This window comes from Athene noctua, chromosome 3 (assembly GCF_965140245.1).
Source record: "Athene noctua chromosome 3, bAthNoc1.hap1.1, whole genome shotgun sequence".
Taxonomy (NCBI): Eukaryota; Metazoa; Chordata; class Aves; order Strigiformes; family Strigidae; genus Athene; species Athene noctua.
In genome coordinates, this window is record NC_134039.1 from 87,356,355 (window position 1) to 87,376,110 (window position 19,756).

General features: G+C 48.9%; 1 protein-coding gene across 1 annotated transcript in view; it reads right to left on the minus strand.

Annotated features, from left to right (window-relative positions):
• Positions 1-19,756, minus strand: part of AHCYL2 (adenosylhomocysteinase like 2) — a 110,444-nt gene extending 90,688 nt beyond the window's left edge. The window contains exon 1 of the mRNA XM_074903585.1: positions 19,321-19,756. Coding sequence (XP_074759686.1) covers positions 19,321-19,710 — 390 coding nt within the window. The 5' untranslated portion in view covers positions 19,711-19,756. The remainder of the gene's footprint in view (positions 1-19,320) is intronic.

Consider the following 19,756-nt stretch of genomic DNA (forward strand, 5'->3'; position numbering starts at 1 on the left):
AGACAAGGTCATTCGATATAATCCATACACTTTCCTCTGCTGGATGAAGATGAAGGATAAATTCCAAGATATATTCAAGGCTACTTTTTTTTTTTTTCCTTCAAACTTGTCTGGGGAGATTCTAAATTCCACTTGATGCAGGTGTACAGTTGTGTGTGTAAATCTAGACCAAGGCTGCTTCCCTGCAGTTCAGTAACGAGATTAAAGTGTCCCCTTTAATCAATGCCACCAGCACCAACTTGCTGCTCCTTTAGCAAAACGACAAAGAGCAGGAAACGAAGAACAAATAAACAACAGAAAAAGCAGCTCAGAATCCCTAAAGCATAAAAACACCATTGTCTGGGCTCGGTTTTGGCCAGGAAGCTTAGCAGGTCCGTACACACCTACTCAGTTTTGCCACTGAGGAGAGGATCCAAAATTCACATCCAAAAATCACTTGATGAATCAGGCAGAGTGTTACTGTCCAAACTCCAGCTCTCCCTCGTGCCAGTTCCTAACACATGCTTTTGTCTGACTTTTCATGTGACAGACCAGAGAAGCAGCTTTTCTTGTGTTTTATAATCACTGTCCTAACAGCTCTGAAGTCAGAGACGACGGAAGATGTAGCGTGGAAGTCGTATCACGAAGAGTGTTGACTGAAAATTCTTTACATGTTCAGGCGGCCCAATGACTCATTCGTGGTCATTTTGCTGCATCTGCCGCAGAGAAACCAGAAAATGTTTCAGCTTATTTATATTAAAAATAAAAAGTCGAGGAAAAACAAAAAGCAAAGCACAGAAAGTTCTTGGTATTTAGAGTTCCCAGGCAGCATCTTCACTGTGGTGACCAGATAACCAGTTGCCTAACCCAAACGCCTTCTGCGGACAGTGTCTGGGCACCACCTTCCTGTAACCGTCAAAGGGCATGAAACTCAAAATAATTCTTTCATCAGTCCAGCAAAGCTGTGTGCTGCACAGCGTATTGCAGAGGCTCTGCACTGTCTCAAAGAAACTGATTCCACTTTAAAGAGTCCCACAAAAATTACATTTATAAGCAATAAATTTCAGAACTTTCAGCATTGGAGATTTATGCCAGACACGTTATGGATGTTTGAGTCACCACCAATTTAAAAAAAAAAAAAAAAGTAACGGGTTTATAAACTGTTTTTCATTTGGGGGGCTGTTTAAAAGCTCAAAAGACATCCTGGAACAGCGTGAGCACGGTGCAGCTGGGAGCTAACTCTCTCTACACGCAAATGCTCCTTCCTACCCTCTCAGGATACGTTCACCCTCCCCTTGAACTCTCTGGATGTGCGGAAATGAGCCCGAAGGCCGCGCTGGACCGGGGTGTGGAACGGGACGGTGGAAGAGCACGGGTGTGAGAACGAGCGGGTCGGCTGGCCGGCGTCCAGGCAAAGTAAGAACAGGCAGGAAGCAATCTGGAGCGGGGAATAATCCAGCAGAGACACACAAGCGTTTCAGGAGACGAGAGCTGCAAAGGCACGAGGAGCTCCAGCAAGATGCCAGACAGAAAGTTCTCCTGAAGCATCGAGGGATTATCGCTTCATCTATCTTGCAAGTGCAAGGGGTCTTCAAGCAGGCTGTACAGATCCAGCACAGAGCACGGGATAAACATTCACCCACCCTCAGATCTGCTCCTAAGAGATAACCGATACCGTCTCATTTTGTAAATAAGGGTACAGATAGCTAAAGGTCATCCTAAACCCCCCAGACAGCAAAGTTCAGGGAGACACGTGAAGATTTTCTCTTCCTCTCTTCCCTACTTCCCCGTTTCTGAAAGCCTCTCCCTACCCCAGAGATTACCACAAGGTTTCTATCCTGAACAATGAGAGTTTACAACTCTTTTTTTATTTTCTCTGCCATTTGGGTGAGAACCTGTGCTTGCACATCCCGCCTTGGGCCACAGCGAAGCACAGACCACAGGAAAAATCTGTCCTGCAGAGCATTTCACAAGTCAACTGAACAACCCAGAAACAAAAGGCTGTCAGTGCTGCACTCAAGGCTCGAGAACAAGCCAGGAAACCAGTGAAGTGGGTTTTTTTTGTGGAAGCCTCCTTCCATTAGGAACTGACACTTCAGCCCTTGTGTGCCTGCTGGTGATGAAGAATGAACGATCCCAAGCAACGCCCTTGAAGCAGCTCCCTTCACAAAGGCATACATCAACGTAGCAATTCTGGTTTGCTTCTCTTTTTTCTTTTTTTTTTTTTGTTTGGTTTGGTTTTCTGGGGGCTGAAAGCAACTTCTGCTTCCCAGCACTTCTGCTCTTTGGCCATCTGAAGGCATCTGGAGGTCTCCAAACCCGTGTACATGCGCAAGTCCTCATCTGCAGTCAGGCAGCTTTTCTCCAGCCTACATAAGCACAGACTAACCACCAATAAGCCTTCTGGGCTCTCTTACGTGTACTGCCTTTGTCTGATCTTGTTTGTTTGGTAACCACAGAAACAGTTTTTAAAACTAGATGAGCAGACACACAACCTTCAGAGACCAAAGCTTCAGGCTTTGTTTCCATCTAGAAAGACCCATTTGGCACCCACTCATCTGCTCCTCTTTGTGAACGCTGTCGGATGAAGGATGCACTTACCTCTCAAGATGCTTCTCGCGCGGGCGCCCCACACGCAGACCTGCTTTAACAGAAAATGTTTCTTGTTTTCCTGCGTGACAGCTAGCCAGCTCCCTTCTGAAGGCTCCCTGCACTGCTGCGGACCCCCAGAGCCACTCAGACACCCCCCAGCTTCAGATATAATACAACCTTATGCTATTTTACAGAAGAATTTGTTTACCAGCAGTCACGCAGGCGTCATAAAACCGAAGCTGGGACATGGAGATTGCAGCATGTCACACGAGAAATGCCATTAATAACAGCCTGCTCTCCTTTAACCGTGGCTTCCCCTGCCACCGCGCTCTTCTGGCACCCGTGTCGTGCAAAAAGCTGCTCTTCCTATCAGTAACGAAGCAGACTGCAACCATGCAAACACATCCATCTACAAAACATCACTCGTTCCTTTATTACTTTTCAGTTCAAAATCGTTCTCGTTGCTGAAGACTCCCCAGAGACCTATTCCAGCCTCCTCCTCTTCCCCACCAAAGCAACTGCCTTATCCCTTCCCACAACCCAGCAACTCCTCTTAAAACAGCCTTCACTACACAGATGGCTTTTCTGGACTTCTCCTCTACCTCTCGAGCAACGGGGATTTAACATAAAAATTTCAAGCAAGATTCAAAACTAGATTTTTTATTTTTTTTCTCCTCCTCCTTTTCTTTTTACTCCTACTGCTGTATCAATTTGGACCGTATTCAGCTTAAACATTATGGGCTACAGGCTGCACGAAAGGTATTTACAAAAGAAAGTTTGCGAGTGAAGCATTTCCTGGTGACAACAGCTTCGTTATCGTGTCCTTATGGTGTCTTTACACCCCTCAGGAACAGAGTTTCCAGCAGAAACACACGAGCCGGCACACGGTGGGGTCCTGTCCTTGCGTAATTTTCAGATGTGGCCTGCAACAACTCCTCTGAAGATCAGCAGAAAGGATCTCTAAAATATTCTCATCTGACTTGACAACTAGAAAAAGGGAGAAGCACAAGCCAACATCCCTGAGATAGCAAATGGTGAAGGGTGGCAACCCAGGGGAAAAAAAAACAAAACAAAACAACACACAAACACAAAAACCTCCTCTTTCCCCCCTGCCCTTTCCTTCTCTCTCCCTTGCTTCCTTTCCTCCAGATGTTGTCTGAGACACAATTTATCTGTTTGAAAATCCTCTGTTTCAGGCAGACTACCAAACTAGCTGTTCCACAAATGGAAGAACTTAAAAATGGAAGAATTTAAAAATTAATGGAGGAGTCACCAGCAAGAAATATTGGTCAATACAGAAAAGGAAGAATGAAAGATTGAACAGGAGCTGCTGAATGCACGAAGAGAAACGTCGGGGTGATTTTTCACTTAAAAATAACACAAAATGCACATAAACAAAGGTAAAAAAAAAAAAAAAAAACCACACAGGAAAAAAGCTTAGGGTTTTGAAGGCGCAGCATAGCATTACAGCAGCTCAATACCCCAAGGTTTTCCTGAAAATTCATACAGCGACTAGCTTTTTTACCCCAGCTTTGGCGTTTAAGGATGCCCGCACCGTTATTCCTCTGCTCTCCTGTGGTATAAACATCTGAGGCAGCTGTTGCCAAACGCATCGAAATAACAGCACCGAACCACACTGGTAATTCTGCATTTTCGCAAGAGCCAAAAGCTGGGATAATTAGCTGGAATTATAGGAACCGATTCTCCACACAACCTAAAGGAACCATTAAACGAGACAAGAGTTGGCTGCGCTCGCCGCCGCGAACCCACATACGCATTGCCACGCTTCCTCAGAAAACTTCAAGGATTTGGTACACGCCGAGCTCCGCGCTCCCACTGGACTCAAGAGCTGAAATATTACGGAAAGAAACGCTGAAGAAATGAATATGAGGGAGCTAACAGGTTTTTGCTTTTCAGAGAAAAAGCAGCGGGTCAGCGAGGCTAAGGGCTCACAAAAGATGCACTCAAAACCCGATACGGTCACGCCGAGTGCCGGGGCACTCAACATTTTCCATCCCACGGTGCCGCGGCGCAGGGCGGGAATGAATGCAGCCGAGGTGTACACACGGACGCACACAGCCTCGCTGCCCAAGGACGCCTATTTTAATTATAATGGTTGCCACGGTTACTTTAATTCCATCACCGCTCCAAGTAGTCTCACAACTCCGACTCCACACCGCTAATCAGGAATCTTGCATAACATTAGCACAGAATAACCCAATTTAAACTAACTTCAAAACCTGGATTATTGCAGAGGATGTTGACATAAAAAGAAGAAAAAAGGGGGAAAAAAAAAAAAAATACACTGTTTTGTTCAGGGAAACGCATCTTCTGTATTTGTCTCCAGCAAGTGCTCTGTCATCTTATCCACGTGGAAGCTATGGATGAGCCCAAGCCAGAGCAGAACCAAAATTAAACACTATTTTTACTCAAACACGGTCCTCCAAATTTTCTTATAAAGGAAAAATTTTTTAAAAGTACGATGCTGTCATAACAAGTCCAAGATGCCGAAAGAACTACTCCTAGTTATTGGGAGAAAAAAAAAAAAACAAAACAAAACAAAAAAAACCACCACAACAAGGCAGTCCTGGAGTATCAAGGATGGAAAGTTTGGTGTAAGAGCCTACGAGCTGCAGGAAGAGGTTTCAGACTGCAGCTTCTAAGTTCTTTCTTTGACCACTGCCCATAGCTTGACCAGCAAAGTTGTGTGGAAAATACGCCTATAATTTAAACACAGCTGTAATAAGCAAAGCTGACCTTAGTCTAGACAAAGAAACTCCCTGAAAGCTATTCTAGTCTTACTTTCTGGGCTTTAGCCTGTAAAATTAGGCACAGGGTATGGATCTAGCTAGTGGAGAAGAGACAAACACTACGTGGTTCCATCTGTGGGCCTTAAGCAATTCAAACACAAGCATCTCTGCGTAGGGCAAGTTAAATACCCCCCACATTAGGATGTAACCGGCAAAAAAAAAAAAAAAAAAAATATCTCTTCCCACTGCACAAAGCCAGTCTGGATCCTTTCTCCAGGGATTTTGAAAGCAGGAGACTGAGGCCTTCCACAGGCATCCATCTAGCTGTCAACTACCAAGATAATAAAGCCAAATGTAAGTTTTTCTGCCCATTAAAATACAAATTATTTTCTTCTTCACTTAAGTTTTTTCCCCTTCATAATCTCTGCTCTCTGGAATTTCCCCTGGACATACAGAATCCATGTCTGCACGGACACTTCACTAGGTACAACAGGATGCAGCTCCACTTCTTACCCTGGGAAAGTGCAGAAGACATTACATTTCTCTTTCCCAGCCTTAAATGGCCAAAACCCAGCATCATTCCCCAAGGCAAACCAAAAAGCAGCAAAATCTGACCTTCAGTGGTATCAGCTTTGGTGAGCCACCCTGCAGACTGTTTTCTGTAGTTGCATACGATCCTGCATTAGCTTTAAAAGGAGCAGTAAAAAGAGAAATTTTTCTGCTGTTTACAGTATCTCGTTAGAGATAACGTAGACACAGAAGCTGCATGCCCAGTCCTCAGCTCCTGAAAAAATTACCAGCACAGCCCTAACTGGCTTACGCCTGGGGAACCCTTTGAGATCTAGTTTGTGCCGCGCTCTCATGGCACTCCTTGGACTTAATTCCTGCAACGGAGGCTTTCAAAAAGATTAGCTACTTCACAAGGTCCCATAAAATCCCATTTTCTACAACGTCTCCCACCTCACGTGGCTAGGGATGAATCACATGGGTCAGAAACCGCACAGATGACGGAGGAAAATACCTTATCGTTCGATAAAGGAAGCAGAGAGGTGAGAACCGTGTGAGCTGGCAAAGTCTGCCACGTGCAGTGTAACACCTCCAGTTAGCAAACCTCGAAGAAGAAATTAAAAAGCATTTCTAGAATATGCAGATACCACTAATTTGACCTGAATTTCAAACACCGACGGCGCTGGGGAGGTTACCCAGTAAGGCAGGACACTGCTCTGGCAAGGAGATGCAACCGTAGTTTAACAGACTTCCCCTCCCACAAATTCTCGTATTGAAGCCTAATTTGTTCTGCTTGTATTGTGCTCATCTGTGCATTATTTAAATGCATTACAAAGCCAGACAACAAAAATCAGGGATAGTCTGGTATTCAGCACTTCTTCCACTATTTATTTTGTTGCTTGGTTATTCTCCTCTCCAGAGTTTTTTCCCCACCAGCTAAAATTCACGCTTGTGTTAGGAAATAACGATTACGGCAGGAAAACTGAGATGGTAACAAAACCACCACCCCCACTCTTGTATTTAAGCTTGAAATAAGATTTCCCATGGAAGACTGTAGATATTTCAGCAACACTTTAACAGCAGCGTTTAAACCACCTCAGTCTAAAATACCTTCACCCTAAGCCGCGGCTCTCCTGCCATCAGTCTCAGTGGCAGCAGGTTAGATCTCACCATCCATCAGAGCACAAGAAATGGATCACAGCGGCGTTATTAAAGCACAAGTAGAGGAAATAGCTAATATTCGTGCAGAGCTCTGGCATGCTATTAGTGCTTTGTGACCGGATAGCTAGGAATCTTTCCTTTCTGGCTGCGTACAGAATCATTTCTAGCTCTAACAGGTAAATTGGGATGACTTTTAATACTTGATCCAAACCCAGAAAAAAGGAAACTTGTCTGGGAGGATGCAAGATCTAGGGTACCGAAATAAAGTCACTGTTTTATGACAAGAAAGCGTTGTTTGTTTGGCCTTCACAGCAGCCCAGAAGACCCTGGGTTCTAGAGAAGGAAAAGAGCTGGATAAAAGCTGACAGGGCTTAGAAAAGCTGACAGGGAAGGCGAGAGCGTTAGCTGCTATTCCAGCCCTGGGGAGCTGCGTCCCGACACCAAGAGCGCAGCGCTGCCAGTGCTCCCAGCAAACCCTCCGCCTCTGCCTGCCCAGGCACTGCCTACCCAAGCCAAGACCTCCAGTCTCCATCTCCTTCGGTTTTATATTTCTGTGTCGGAAAAAGGCTGAAAACAGGTTACGTGAGTGCGAGAGCAGAGCAAGCTGCGTGCTGCGAAGGGGGTGTTACCGTGTCACCACCCCTTGCCCTCGTCGGGCTCCCGCTGGCGCCCAAAGAACGACTTTAGGAAGGATAAAGGGCAGCTCTGCAGACGATCGTGCCGGCCTCCTTCAAAGCACAAAGGCAATACGGAAGACGTGGCTCCAAACAAGCCATTGCTGCACTAACAGATGTCTGGCATCAAGGATGACACTAGGGCACTGACTTCCAAAGGAGAACAGGAGGCTGGGAAGAGGTCTGAGAATACAGGCGAGTCCTTGGTGGAGCGGAGACGAGGACTCGTGCATGGCTGCAGAGAGCCACGGGTAAGGCAGCAGGGAAACACCTTTGCAGCACTATTCTAGAGAGAGAGTAATGGAACAAGGCGATATTTGCCAAAAATCGGGTGAGGACACGGTAAGTGATAGCCAAGAGGAAAGCCTGGCCTGGCTTTGGCTGCATCAAGGGCCTCTCCAAACGCTACCAGAGACTCTTCCCGTCTGAGGGACGGGTGAAACCTGGACACGGACAGGCAGGGGGCAGAGTCAGCATGCACTCAGGCCACACCGCTGCCACCTCTGTGGCCAAAAGAGCCATCTCCACCAGCATTACTTAAAGGAACTGAAAAGTTACAGTCAGCTACTGAGGTCAAATAAATACTCTGTTCTTCCTGAAGGCCGATAATTCTTTTCGTCCTGCCTCTTTCAAAATGCTGAAGACCAAACTAGGTTCACTCTAAAGCTTTAAAAATTAGTCCCTAAGTTTTCCCACAAAAAGATCTTAAAATTACACATTTAAAAAAAAAAAAAAAAAAAAGACACATAAGACAAAGCCACAATGCATGTTTGCTTCTTGACCTCTCCACTCAGCTTTACAGAATTAAACACCTTGGAATGTGTACAGAAATAACAAAACACGGGATTTGACACCAACTGGGATAATGTCTTGAGGCTGACTTCATTTTCAGGTTAGTGGGATTCAAAAGATAATCCATTTCTAACGGGTTTGCAGGCCGGAGGATGGGCTGGAGTCCAGGTTTAACTTCACAAAGAGAAAGCACCACCTTACAGACAACCAGGGGCCCAAACCCTCGCCCAGCTTACCTCTCGGACCAACCTGTTTGTCTCTCGGCCCCTCTCCCCGCTGGTTTAAACCACAGCAGCGTGACATACCGCTGCTGCGCCTCTGGACTTTCAAAAGCGGCCTCACAGAAGATTAATTCTCAAAACAGTAACAGCAAATGTCACAAAGCCCCGCGAACTTCTCACCTTCTCAGCACACGTAACACACGGGAAAAGCAAGCACCCACCTTGCAGCACCCAGGCCATGAGGAAAAGTGACAGTTCCCCAGCTATCGACTTGCTGCTTCTCAGGCTGTTTGCCTGAACTTGCCAAGTGGCTTATCACAGTCCAAAAATAAAAAATTATACAAAAATAATACGTGCACTCGGTATCTCTGAAATATCACCCCTTGCCTTCTGGCTTTTACCCCGGTTCGTCACCTCTACAACCCACCACTGCCTCCGAAGCAGCCAGGGGAAAGCTGAACACACGGCGGGAGCACACGAGCATTTTCCTTTCTATCCCATCTTTCATCCTGGGAAGTCAAGTATCAGCCTCAATGTACCGGCTAAAAGCACATAAAAGTAGTAATACCTCATGCACCTGAATCAAATCTTTGAGAGAACCAACTACTTTTTACATTACTTGAAAACAAAAAGGATTTTTATTATCGACTCTTGAATCTCACATGCCAACAGCAGACAGCAAGACTGAAGTGGGATTCAATGCCAGTGAAGAGCAGAAAAATTACAGCAGTTTAGCATTACAGAAAGCCACTTCAATTAATACCTAACTGGTTGGGGTGACATACTGGAAATTATGGCAGCAATCTCTCATCCCAGAATGTAGAAGGTTGGGTTGGGTTTTTTTTTTTAAAAAAAAAAAAAATCCACATCAAACACACGTTAGTGCATTCCGCAAACAATAAAAGTGATCTTAGATACTGAAAAGGATCCAAGCAGATTTCCCCACCTCCATGAAACAAAAGTCATAGAGAGAACACCAAATCTGAGTCAGCAAGCTTTGGGGTAGCTGGAAGGAAAGCTGGCTGGGAACAGATACCAGCATGAACTGCAGTGAGCTGTTCCCCTAAATTGCTCCTTGAGTCATTTTTATGAGAACAGTCCATTCCCTGTTTTTTCCTCACATAACTTCAGGATTAAACATTGATCACTTCACCTCTGTGAAGTAAATAACAAGCAAAGCTTCCTAACTGTCAGATGAAGGCATGTGCATGCTACTTCTATTTTTAAATACTGGGTTTTGGAATAAAATTTGAAATAGCAGTTCAGCAGTTCTGGGTAGCTAACTAATTTTTCAACTGCCTTCCCTCTTTTTTCTGACACTCATGAAAAATGCAACTGGCTGCCTATTTAAGGCTCTGTCAGGAGAAAAAAATAAAATAAAATACCTGGAGTTCCAACACTGCCACCCCTGCAATTTAAAGTAAGGTCAGCACAATGCTGCGTTTGAACGTTTTGCATAGCAAAATGCTAAAAATGCTACTAGAAGAATATTAAGGCTGGAAAGCTGACCAAAAATAGAGAATCCCAGAATTAAGGTCGTTCACTCAGCCTGAAGTCACACATGCTGCAAATAAACACGTGCACGTACACACTATTGCTTCCAGAACCTGTCCCCATCAGCGGGCAGAACACGGTTTCGGGGTTGGACTTTGCTGAGGCTTTGCCTCTCCTGTTGGGAAGCTGCAAAGGCCACGGGGAAAGAGGCAGGAGACTTCAAGAAGAACGAGGGGGGTTGGTTAGGCTGTTAAAGGCTGCCCTCCGTAATTAAATTCTGTCTTTTGCTTTGCCAGTGGCTATAGGCAAGTCTCCGCAGGCAGGTGCAGACAGACTGGAGCTGAAGGTGGGTGGACAGAAGCCAGGTCCCGTCCCGGAGCTGCACGGCGGCTCGGCGCAGCGCTGACACATCCCCAGGAGAGCAGGGCTCGGAGTGACTCACGTCGGAGCGACTCGGCGCGCGGAGCGAACGCGGGGCCGCCGGCAGCTGCTGAGGCACGTCTTCAGCAACGCGAGGCAAGACACCCTCAGTAAACTCTTCACATCTGGCCATTAAGTGTGAGATCATCGTCTTTTCACGGCTCGCGACGCAGAACTCGGAGCAGCGCTGAGCCCTGACAGCTCCAACCCCAGCCAGAGGGATCCGCGCTTCAGGAAGGGAGCGCAGGGCAGTAACGACACAAGACATCGGAGGGAAAAAGGTCAGATCGTCTCACTTCATAGTGGAAACCCCAAATATACAAGCGGTCTTAATTTCAGCGTGTAACGCCCCAGCTACAAACCCGAGATGAAGCTGGAAAATACCCTACAGAGCGTGCCAGCGCCACGGTGAGCTCCTCAGGGGTGCAGAGGAACGTTCATTCTCAGCTCCCGCCCCTCCTTGCTTATTCTCGAGCTTTCCAACGTTACATCTGCAGAAAAAGCCTTTCACCTCAGGCATAAACCAAACACAAGCGTGACCATGTCATTCGATTCTCAGGAAAGTGCCTGCAAATGTCATCCACTTCAGGGAACCGTTCTGCTGGTCACCGAGTCTTCTGGAACGTCACACGGAAGCCTCTGCTCTCTTTAACAACCCCTTCACCTGAGACATCTGTGCGTGTTTCTACTATAGCAGAAGTAAAAAATATTTCAATAGATATTTATCCAATTATACAAATACGTTTTCCAATAACAGCACTATAACAAATTAAAAAAAAACCCAACAATGAAAGGCTCTCTCTGCAGCACAAACTGTATGAAAGCTCATACTTTGGGAGAAGCATCATAAATCAGGACAGCAATTTAATCAGCTTCAGGTACACTTTTGCAAACGAAGAAGCAACAACGTCTGATCAATCTCAGCACTCTTCATTCTATGAACTGTATTTTGGAGTAAGCGCAGACCAGATGAGCTGCAACTACGAAAAACGTGAAGTTTCAAAGTTTTGTAAGGAAGCCAGTAGTTCGTCAAGAGCTCCGTCTACAAGGCTCGATTCCTGCTTTAGGAATAGCTGCACGGTTTTTTGACGCAAGAAAAATGCCAAGCCAACATACTTTGATAACATTGGCCTTCCCAAAATATAACCAGAAACAGAATTAAAAAAAAAAAAAAATTCTAAAGGTGGTCAGTACACAGGTAGTGGGCACAAGCACTCCTGTGAGCAGGCACTACAGCGTTTCTCCCGTCAACGGAGTAAACAGAATTTACCAAACCTTCACTTCTCTTCACCTCAGCACGGTATTTCGTTTTAATCTCGAGAAGACTGCTTCTAACAGAAGACAAGATTGCTGCCGCAACTAAAAATACGAACAATTTTTCCCTTCCTCTTTGCAGCCTGCGTCAGTGACTGACAGCGACTGCTCCTACGGAATTTCGGCGGTAAGGCTCCCCACCTTATGGCTTTGTATTTACAAACCTGCTATCAAGAAAGACCCTGAACTGGTAAGAATCTGATAAGAAGGGAAGAAGTTAACTTAATTATGGCTTCTCCAGACTGAAATTGAGGCATTTCAGTGGGATTTTTTTGCTGCAAACGCTTCTAACTGCAGACCTGAGCACAGAGGATTGTGTGCAAGAAATGTTCAAAGCTCACTTTATCCTTAATTCACCCTTTTCCTCTCAGTCAGTTCGTTGCTCATTTGAAGCCCTAGAACCTAACAGTTTTGCTGGGACATAAAGCAAGCAGCCTCCAGTATTTTTAATTAGAGGCTGGACCTCATTTCTCAGGCTGTCTCTCCTCCATTCACCACCCAGGTTTTGTAGCTTGCCTACAGCTCATCTAGGTAGGAATTTAACGGGACTTCAAGGAGGATGTTTCCCTCACGTGACTGAGGTTCTACTCTTGGACCTCTGGCTCGAATCTGCAAAATGGAAGAATAAACATCAAAGAAGAAAATTAAGCGGCTAGTTTTTGTCCCCTACCGCTGCAGTAGCTCTACAGAACGTTTGGAGCAATTCTTTCAGTCTTTCGTATTCTGCAAATTTCACCAACGCTGCAGGTCATCCAGTCACAGGGAGGAATCTGCCTATTATCTCTGCGCTAGCTGGCGGATTGCTTTCTTTTTCGTTTCACCTCCATCTCTTCCTTGTTTGAGTTAAATCACCCCATTGTTTTACAATTCACTAGACCGAGTTAAAAAGAAAACCTAAAAGGTCAAACATGGCTCCGAAAGTCGTAACGGCTTTACCTCGCTCATCTTTCAAGCGCCAAGTCAGGGCCAAAGCTAAGACTCCGCTTTTAGCTGCTCGTAAATTCAAATACCAGGTTTCTGTCCCTCCAGGACCAACACAAAGATCATTACTGTGTTTCAACATTTTTCACACAAGAAAGCAACAGAGCTACAGTGCCACAACCTCCTGGCAAAACGCAAGTTTGAGGTACCCTGAACCGCAGCCCAGCTTCTCATCTCCACGTCGTTATGTTTTATAACCTGCCATCTCCCCGCGTTCACAGCCATTATTTTTCCATCACTTTTCCCCCCAATCTTCTTTTATCTTCTCTCCTGTCCCTGAGCCTCCATCCCAAAGGTTGACGTATTGATCTCTGTACACAGTTCCAAGCAGTCGCACGCAGGCACCTTCTAAAATTAAACCGCACGCATTCACAGGGAGACAGACCCACGAGTATTCTACGTAACAGAAGAATATGGCCTCCAATGACAAGATTTTACTAAACAGCATTCAAACCACACTCATTACCAGCAGCACTTGGGAATTCAGCCCCGGGGGAAACATTTATTACCTAGCATAAGCGATCACTAGGGGTTAGAAGGAAACCGAGAAAACAGAAACCCAACGCACGAGCACGTAAGAAATCCTTAACGCACCCCCAAAAAAAAAAAAATAAAAAATCCCCCTGCCCTACAGTGGGAACGTCACGAGGAATTTCCACACGTTTACAAGGGAAAAGCTGCGCTTTCACGGCAGGCAACAAAATCTGCTGGGAGTCAAGGTCAGAGTCATCGTTTAGACAAGCCACATGAGAGTCATTTATAGCCTTAGCAGAACAAAACCTCCCCTCGCCGCTCACCAGTCAGGTGATGTGCCAGTCTAGCGAGCACCAGGCATTTATTTTGATGTAATCCCTCCACCGGAGAATTTTACAGCGAGGAGTTTGAGAAAGGTTATGCTCAAGCAGCGACATTACACAAGGATGCGCACCTCGTTACCGTACACCTCTACGCCCTGCGTTTTCTGCTTTGCCCAGAGACAAAAGCCACAGCTTTCTACAGCCGCTGGCACTGCAGAGGCGGTGGAGCTCTGGAGAAACAAGCTGTGCTCTGCTCTAGCCCACTACATGAATCAACAGCACCGACAAACCGGCAAATCAATCCCTTCCAATCCCGAAATCCTCCTTTTAATGCTGCTAAGGAGCAAAAGGACACAGCTTGAAATTCAAGGAGTAAGCCGAGCTTTCTGTACCGAGTGGCTGAGACAAAAAAAAAAATAACCTTTAGGTTTGTAAATTGGTATATACTTAACATAAAAAAAAAAAAACTTCACAGCTACACAATTGCTGTCATTTAAACTTCCCAGTATGGTGTACAAGCATTTACTAAGCCTCACTTGCCAAGCAGTTAAGAATCATTAAACCAAGAAGTGCATCTGTTTATGTTCTTCTCAGCTCAAGAAAGAGGGGCACAGAGTTGTCATTACAGGGCTAAGATCACCCAGCTAATCAGTCGGGGAGTCTTAATTACAGCCCTTTACCGGCTGCCACCCCACGCACACCAACGACATTTGCAGAAGTGTTGCGACTTTCGGCCGCTTGGATCTAGGACTGCCCTAAGAATTAACGCAAAACATAAGCGGCTGCCACCCCCCCGCAAAGCCAACAACCGATCATCTGATCACCAAAACACCATTCACGTCTAAAAGTGTAAACAATTCCTGTGAGTCAGGGCCCTGACTCACATCCCCGGGTAAGTTTAGCCCGGGACACCTGAAGCGGTTACTCAGCGCCACGGCTCACCTCGCCGGGCGCGGGACGGCAGCACGAACCCCGCAGCTCCTGAGTCACCCCGGGCAGCTGCCGCCCGCTCCCCCTCACGCAGACCCGCGCCACCGCCGAGCCAGCTCAGCACCCAGCCCCGCCGGAGAGGCCTCTGCATCCCTCCCATCCCCACCGACCTGCTCGTGCCGCTTCTCCTGCACCGTTCCCGGCTCTTTTTGAGCCCACAGAAAACCAACCCAATTTAAAGCGAGGGGTTTTAGTTTGAGCTGCCTGAACTGTCTCGTCTCGGAGCCACGGGAGAACCTGGCAGGAGGGGAAGGGGAGAGGGCAAGGACCCACAGCCAGAGGCAGGAGAAGGTCTGGAGCACCCTCGAAGCTCAGGCCATCAGTCTCAGACACAGGGCAAAGACCAGCTCACCAGCCCTTCTCAGAGGCCGCCAGCGCCAGACAAGCAGGGGCCGGCTAAATCTACCTGTGGAGACGCACGTAAAGGTCACAGCCACATCCATTAGTCAGAGTTAGCTGTAAAAGTCAAGTCCAATGTCATCTCCCAAACGAGGTCTTCCAGCCATTGCTCAAGAGCGCGGATCTACAGCAAGAATCCAGAGAGAACAAAAACGTGATTACAGAGATCTTCACCCAAATCCGACCGAAACCACCTCTGCAGGTGCCGTGAAGACAAGCCCCGTGTACTTGACATTGACCTCTGGGTCCGCAGGAGCGCCAGCATGTCTTGTACCAGCAGGTGTGCAAGACTGCAGAATCAGGGCCCCACATCAACTGCAACATTACAACAAAATGAAGCAATCGCCTAAATAAATAAAAACACAAACTCGCAAGGTTGTTAACACTTGCCAGTCCAGGCACATGCGCTGTCCCCACTCAATCAAGGTAAAATATGAATTAGCCCATCTAAAGGCAGACAGGCGTAAGTAAAATACTAAACCACCATAAAAAATAGTTCTAAAAGGAGAGTGGTATTTGAGGAAAGAACAGTCACAGCTATTTACTGGGAACTCTGTGCTGGTGTCAGAACGATGAAATAAACATTTGCTCACACATTCAAGAACGCATGGTAAAATTTCAAGGAAAGGAGAAAAAAAAAAAAACGACACACACACCCAGAAAAAACAGTACTTTTAATATATAAACCAGTCAGGAAAAATCTACTGAGGTTTTTTTTTCTTCCAGGCAAACACTGTAAGAACTACAACTTGTCTCCCTACCAAACTGATATAATCTCGCTTATCTATTTTAAATAGCCCTCTACCTTTATTTCAGGTCCTAAAGCAAAGTTCTACTGGATCTGACTAAAAAATTTATCTGCTTCTTTTAGACTTATTTTTGTGCTAAACCTTCTTTCAACAGATGCTTCGGCTCCGCATACCCAATTTTTCAGTCACAGGACTGGGAACAATTTTATGGCTACCAAATCTGGTGTTTTATTTAAATAACACGACTTCCTAAGGAACGGCGGAAAGGGCTCTGGATTTGTAAATCTGGTAAATGAAATGCCTAACAACCTCTCAAAGGCTCTGGAACGCACACACTGAAGTCACTGGAAAGCAACAGTACGGGGGGGAAAAAAAGAAAGAGAAGGAACAGTATGTACTCCCAGATACCCTCCATCAACACATCGCGCTTCCTTTAGCAACCAGACAGATTGTCAGCTCCTAAACAAACTCATCACCCAAAGCAAAGGCAGCCAGCTGGGGAGTTCTGCTGCTCCATCAGCTTCCTGGCTGTTCCTCCGGCATCCAGGTTTCTCCTGAAAGCCTGGCATCCTTTGCTCCTCTCTGAGGAGGCATCCTCTGCTGCTACTAGGAGTATCCAGGGGGAACGATGCAGATTGCTCCAAGCTGTTTCGGATAACGACCATCAATACGCCCCTTCCCTCCCAGACTTCCTGATGCAAACGTGTCTAACGCGGCGCTCCTCTCGCCAGACAAGAGCTGGACTTCAGGAGGGGGGGGGGGGGTGCAAGGAGAAACATCTTCTTGTTGTTAAGAGAGGAAAGGGATAAGGGAAGGGTTTAGAAGTATTAAGCACACTTGAGGAGAAATATGGATACCTTGAGGGTTCATAAAAACGAAGAGATGGGGTTAGGATGTCAAATGGAGAGGGGACTGAAGTCACAATCTTAGTGGAAAAAATGTCCTTTGCCCCCGTAGCAAGGATTTCTACAGGGATGAAGAAGCCCTTGATCCTCCCCGGGGGCAGACCTCGCCTCACAGGGATATGCCTCTTCCCACCGCGTCTCCAGGAGAGACTCCCACCGCAGGGAAGCCGCAGGGATTATGGAGACAAACGCCCTCATCCCGGGCCTTCCGAAGGGAGAGGAAATACCAGAGCAACAGCGAGAGAGGGTGGACATCCAGAAATATATAGATTAAGGTTTCACCCCAAAGTTTGGCGAGTAGGGAGGTTCCTCTTTAACAGAGACACTTCTTCCTCTACAGTCCCAAAAAGGTTCTTGTGTCCGTCACGGGGGAGAATTTCCTCTCCCGAGCTTTCTGAAGAGGGCTTTTCCAACCCAGGTGGTTCTGGGATTCTGAGAGTGGACTGAAGTGCATCTATAGGTGGACGTTGGATGGGTTGGATCATCTGTGTGTGCAAAGGCATGGGGATGTCTATACATGACCCACACGGGGCTGCCTGGGTGTGTCTGGATGTGTATGTGTCTGGAGGATGTCTGCAGCTGCAACGGCCAGGCATGGGCAGATGTGCAGAGCACGTGGCACAGGGGTGCCTATATGGACAAGGGAGCTCCTCTGCACCCACACGCAGGCATCTAAGGGGAGCACGGGTGCCTGCGTGTGTATATATACACCCACCCCGGTCAGTGTGCGTGCAGCTAGACATGTATGCACACCTGTACGTGTACATGTGTACTGACAGGAACATGTATGTGCACCTGTTTGCACGCACCCCTACAGATACCCAACAGTGCAAACTTCACAGAATCATCTGGGTTGGAAAAGCCCTTGCAGCTCCTCCAGCCCCACCATGACCCTCCCCCTGACCGTTCCCAACTCCCCCAGATCCCTCAGCGCTGGCTCAGCCCGACTCTTCAACCCCTCCAGGGATCCCGGGGACTCCCCCCTGCCCTGGGCAGCCCATTCCAACGCCCAACAGCCCCTTCTGCACAGAAATCCTTCCTCAGAGCCAGCCTGACCCTGCCCTGGGCAGCTTGAGGCCATTCCCTCGGGGCCTGGCGCTGGGGCCTTGGCTCCAGAGACTCATCCCCCCTCTCTGCCCCCTCCTGGCAGGGAGTTGCAGAGGGCCAGGAGGTCTCCCCTCAGCCTCCTCTGCTCCAGACTGAACCCCCCCAGTTCCCCCAGCCGCTCCCCAGCAGACCTGTGCTCCAGACCCTGCCCCAGCTCCGTTGCCCTTCTCTGGCCACGCTCGAGTCATTCAATGGCCTTTGTGGGGTGAGGGGCCCAAAACTGAACCCCCTCAGCGAGGGGCGGCCTCCCCAGTGCCCAGCCCAGGGCTCAGATCCCTTCCCTGTCCCTGCTGGCCACGCCAGTGCTGACACAAGCCAGGATGCCATTGCCCTCCTTGGCCCCCTGGGCACACTCTGGCTCCTGCTCAGCCGGCAGCTCACAGCTATACATCCCCTGCACGTGCAGGTACGCGTTGCACTCACCTATAGCTATCACGTACAGGCACCTACATGCACGTACACATCTATATCCGTGTGCGCATACGTACCAGCATGCACTGTGTAAGCATGCACACCCACATCTACGTACTTACCTCCACACGCATGGGTTCACACGTACACGAGTGGGTGTATATACACAGGCAGAAGGACACTGGGCTGTGTGTTCATGCGTAAGTACAAAAGTGGTTGCAAACACACACGTAACCAGCTATACGCACTCCCGGACGTGTGTATATACCTCCGGGGTACGTATAACTAACCCAGCGTACACATCTAGAGGTTACACACAGGAGCACGTAGCACAGCTGCAGGGCAGACGCACACTTGGGGACACGCTCCCAGCACACGCCTGGTGTGTACCGGCCACGTCCCCAGCACACAGCGTGCACCCAAGGACGGGGCACCCCGGCCAGCCGCCTCCCGGGTGAGTGTGCACCCGGCATCCGGATTCTCCCTCATGCACCCACACGACGGGCACCTCTCTGTATGTATTTTACCCGGCGCGTATCGGTATTTCCAAGCGATAAACCCCGGCGACACAAACCCACACACGCACCCGGGAGCTCACGGACCCAGCACCTGCGTTTCCCACCCCACCCCGTCGGGGGTGCAGGGGGGGGTACCCCCACCCAGCGCGTACCCACGCTGCTTGGCGGACACAAGCGTGTGCCCACGAGGCTGGCACAGCTCCGGGCAGGCCTACAGCCGACACGGACCCACCGGGCAGGAACACGCCGGTCACACGTGTCCGTGGGCACATCCACGGCCCGTGTCTGCGTGTGCTCCGGAGCGGACAGGATCCCACCCCCCCGGAGGAGCGTGTCCCCAACACGCAGCCACCCCCACGGGAGCACCGTGTGGGGACCCCCACGCCGGGCCGGTCCCTGCCCGCAGGGAGGCAGCGCCGTGTCCCCAAGCAACGTCCCAGTTCCCCCTCCCGGTGTGTGTGTGTATGGGGGGGGCTGTCCCCGGTAGCGGTGCGAGGTTCCTGTTCACTCCCCCCCCACGCCGGCGGGTGGGTGCCGGCCCGCGGTCCCCCCCCGTTACCTTCTTGACGGTGCGCGGCGCCTCAGTGACGGTGCCGTCGGGGCTGACGAGCGCCTCGGCCGCGGCGCCGCCGCTGTCGCCGCCGTCGCGGTGCCGGTGCTGGGGGTGATGCGGGTCGCTCCGCTTCATGGCCGAAGCCTGAGGCACCTTGGCGGCACCGGGAGGCAACCCGGCGGCGGACAGCCCGGGGCAACCGCTCAGCGGAGGCCGCTCGCCGGCGCAGGAGGGGGCCGGGGCCGCCTCACGCTCGGTAACCGTTAACGGGCAGGCGGCCACGCCGTGCCCGGGGGGGTGAGGGGTCACCGGCTCACACGGCGGCCCCGCCGCTTTATCCATGGGGCCGCTCAGCTCCTTCAGCTCCACGGCGGGGGCTGCCACCTGCACCGACATCGCCGCCGCTGCCGCCGCCGCCTCCGGCTCCCTCAGGGACCGCCCG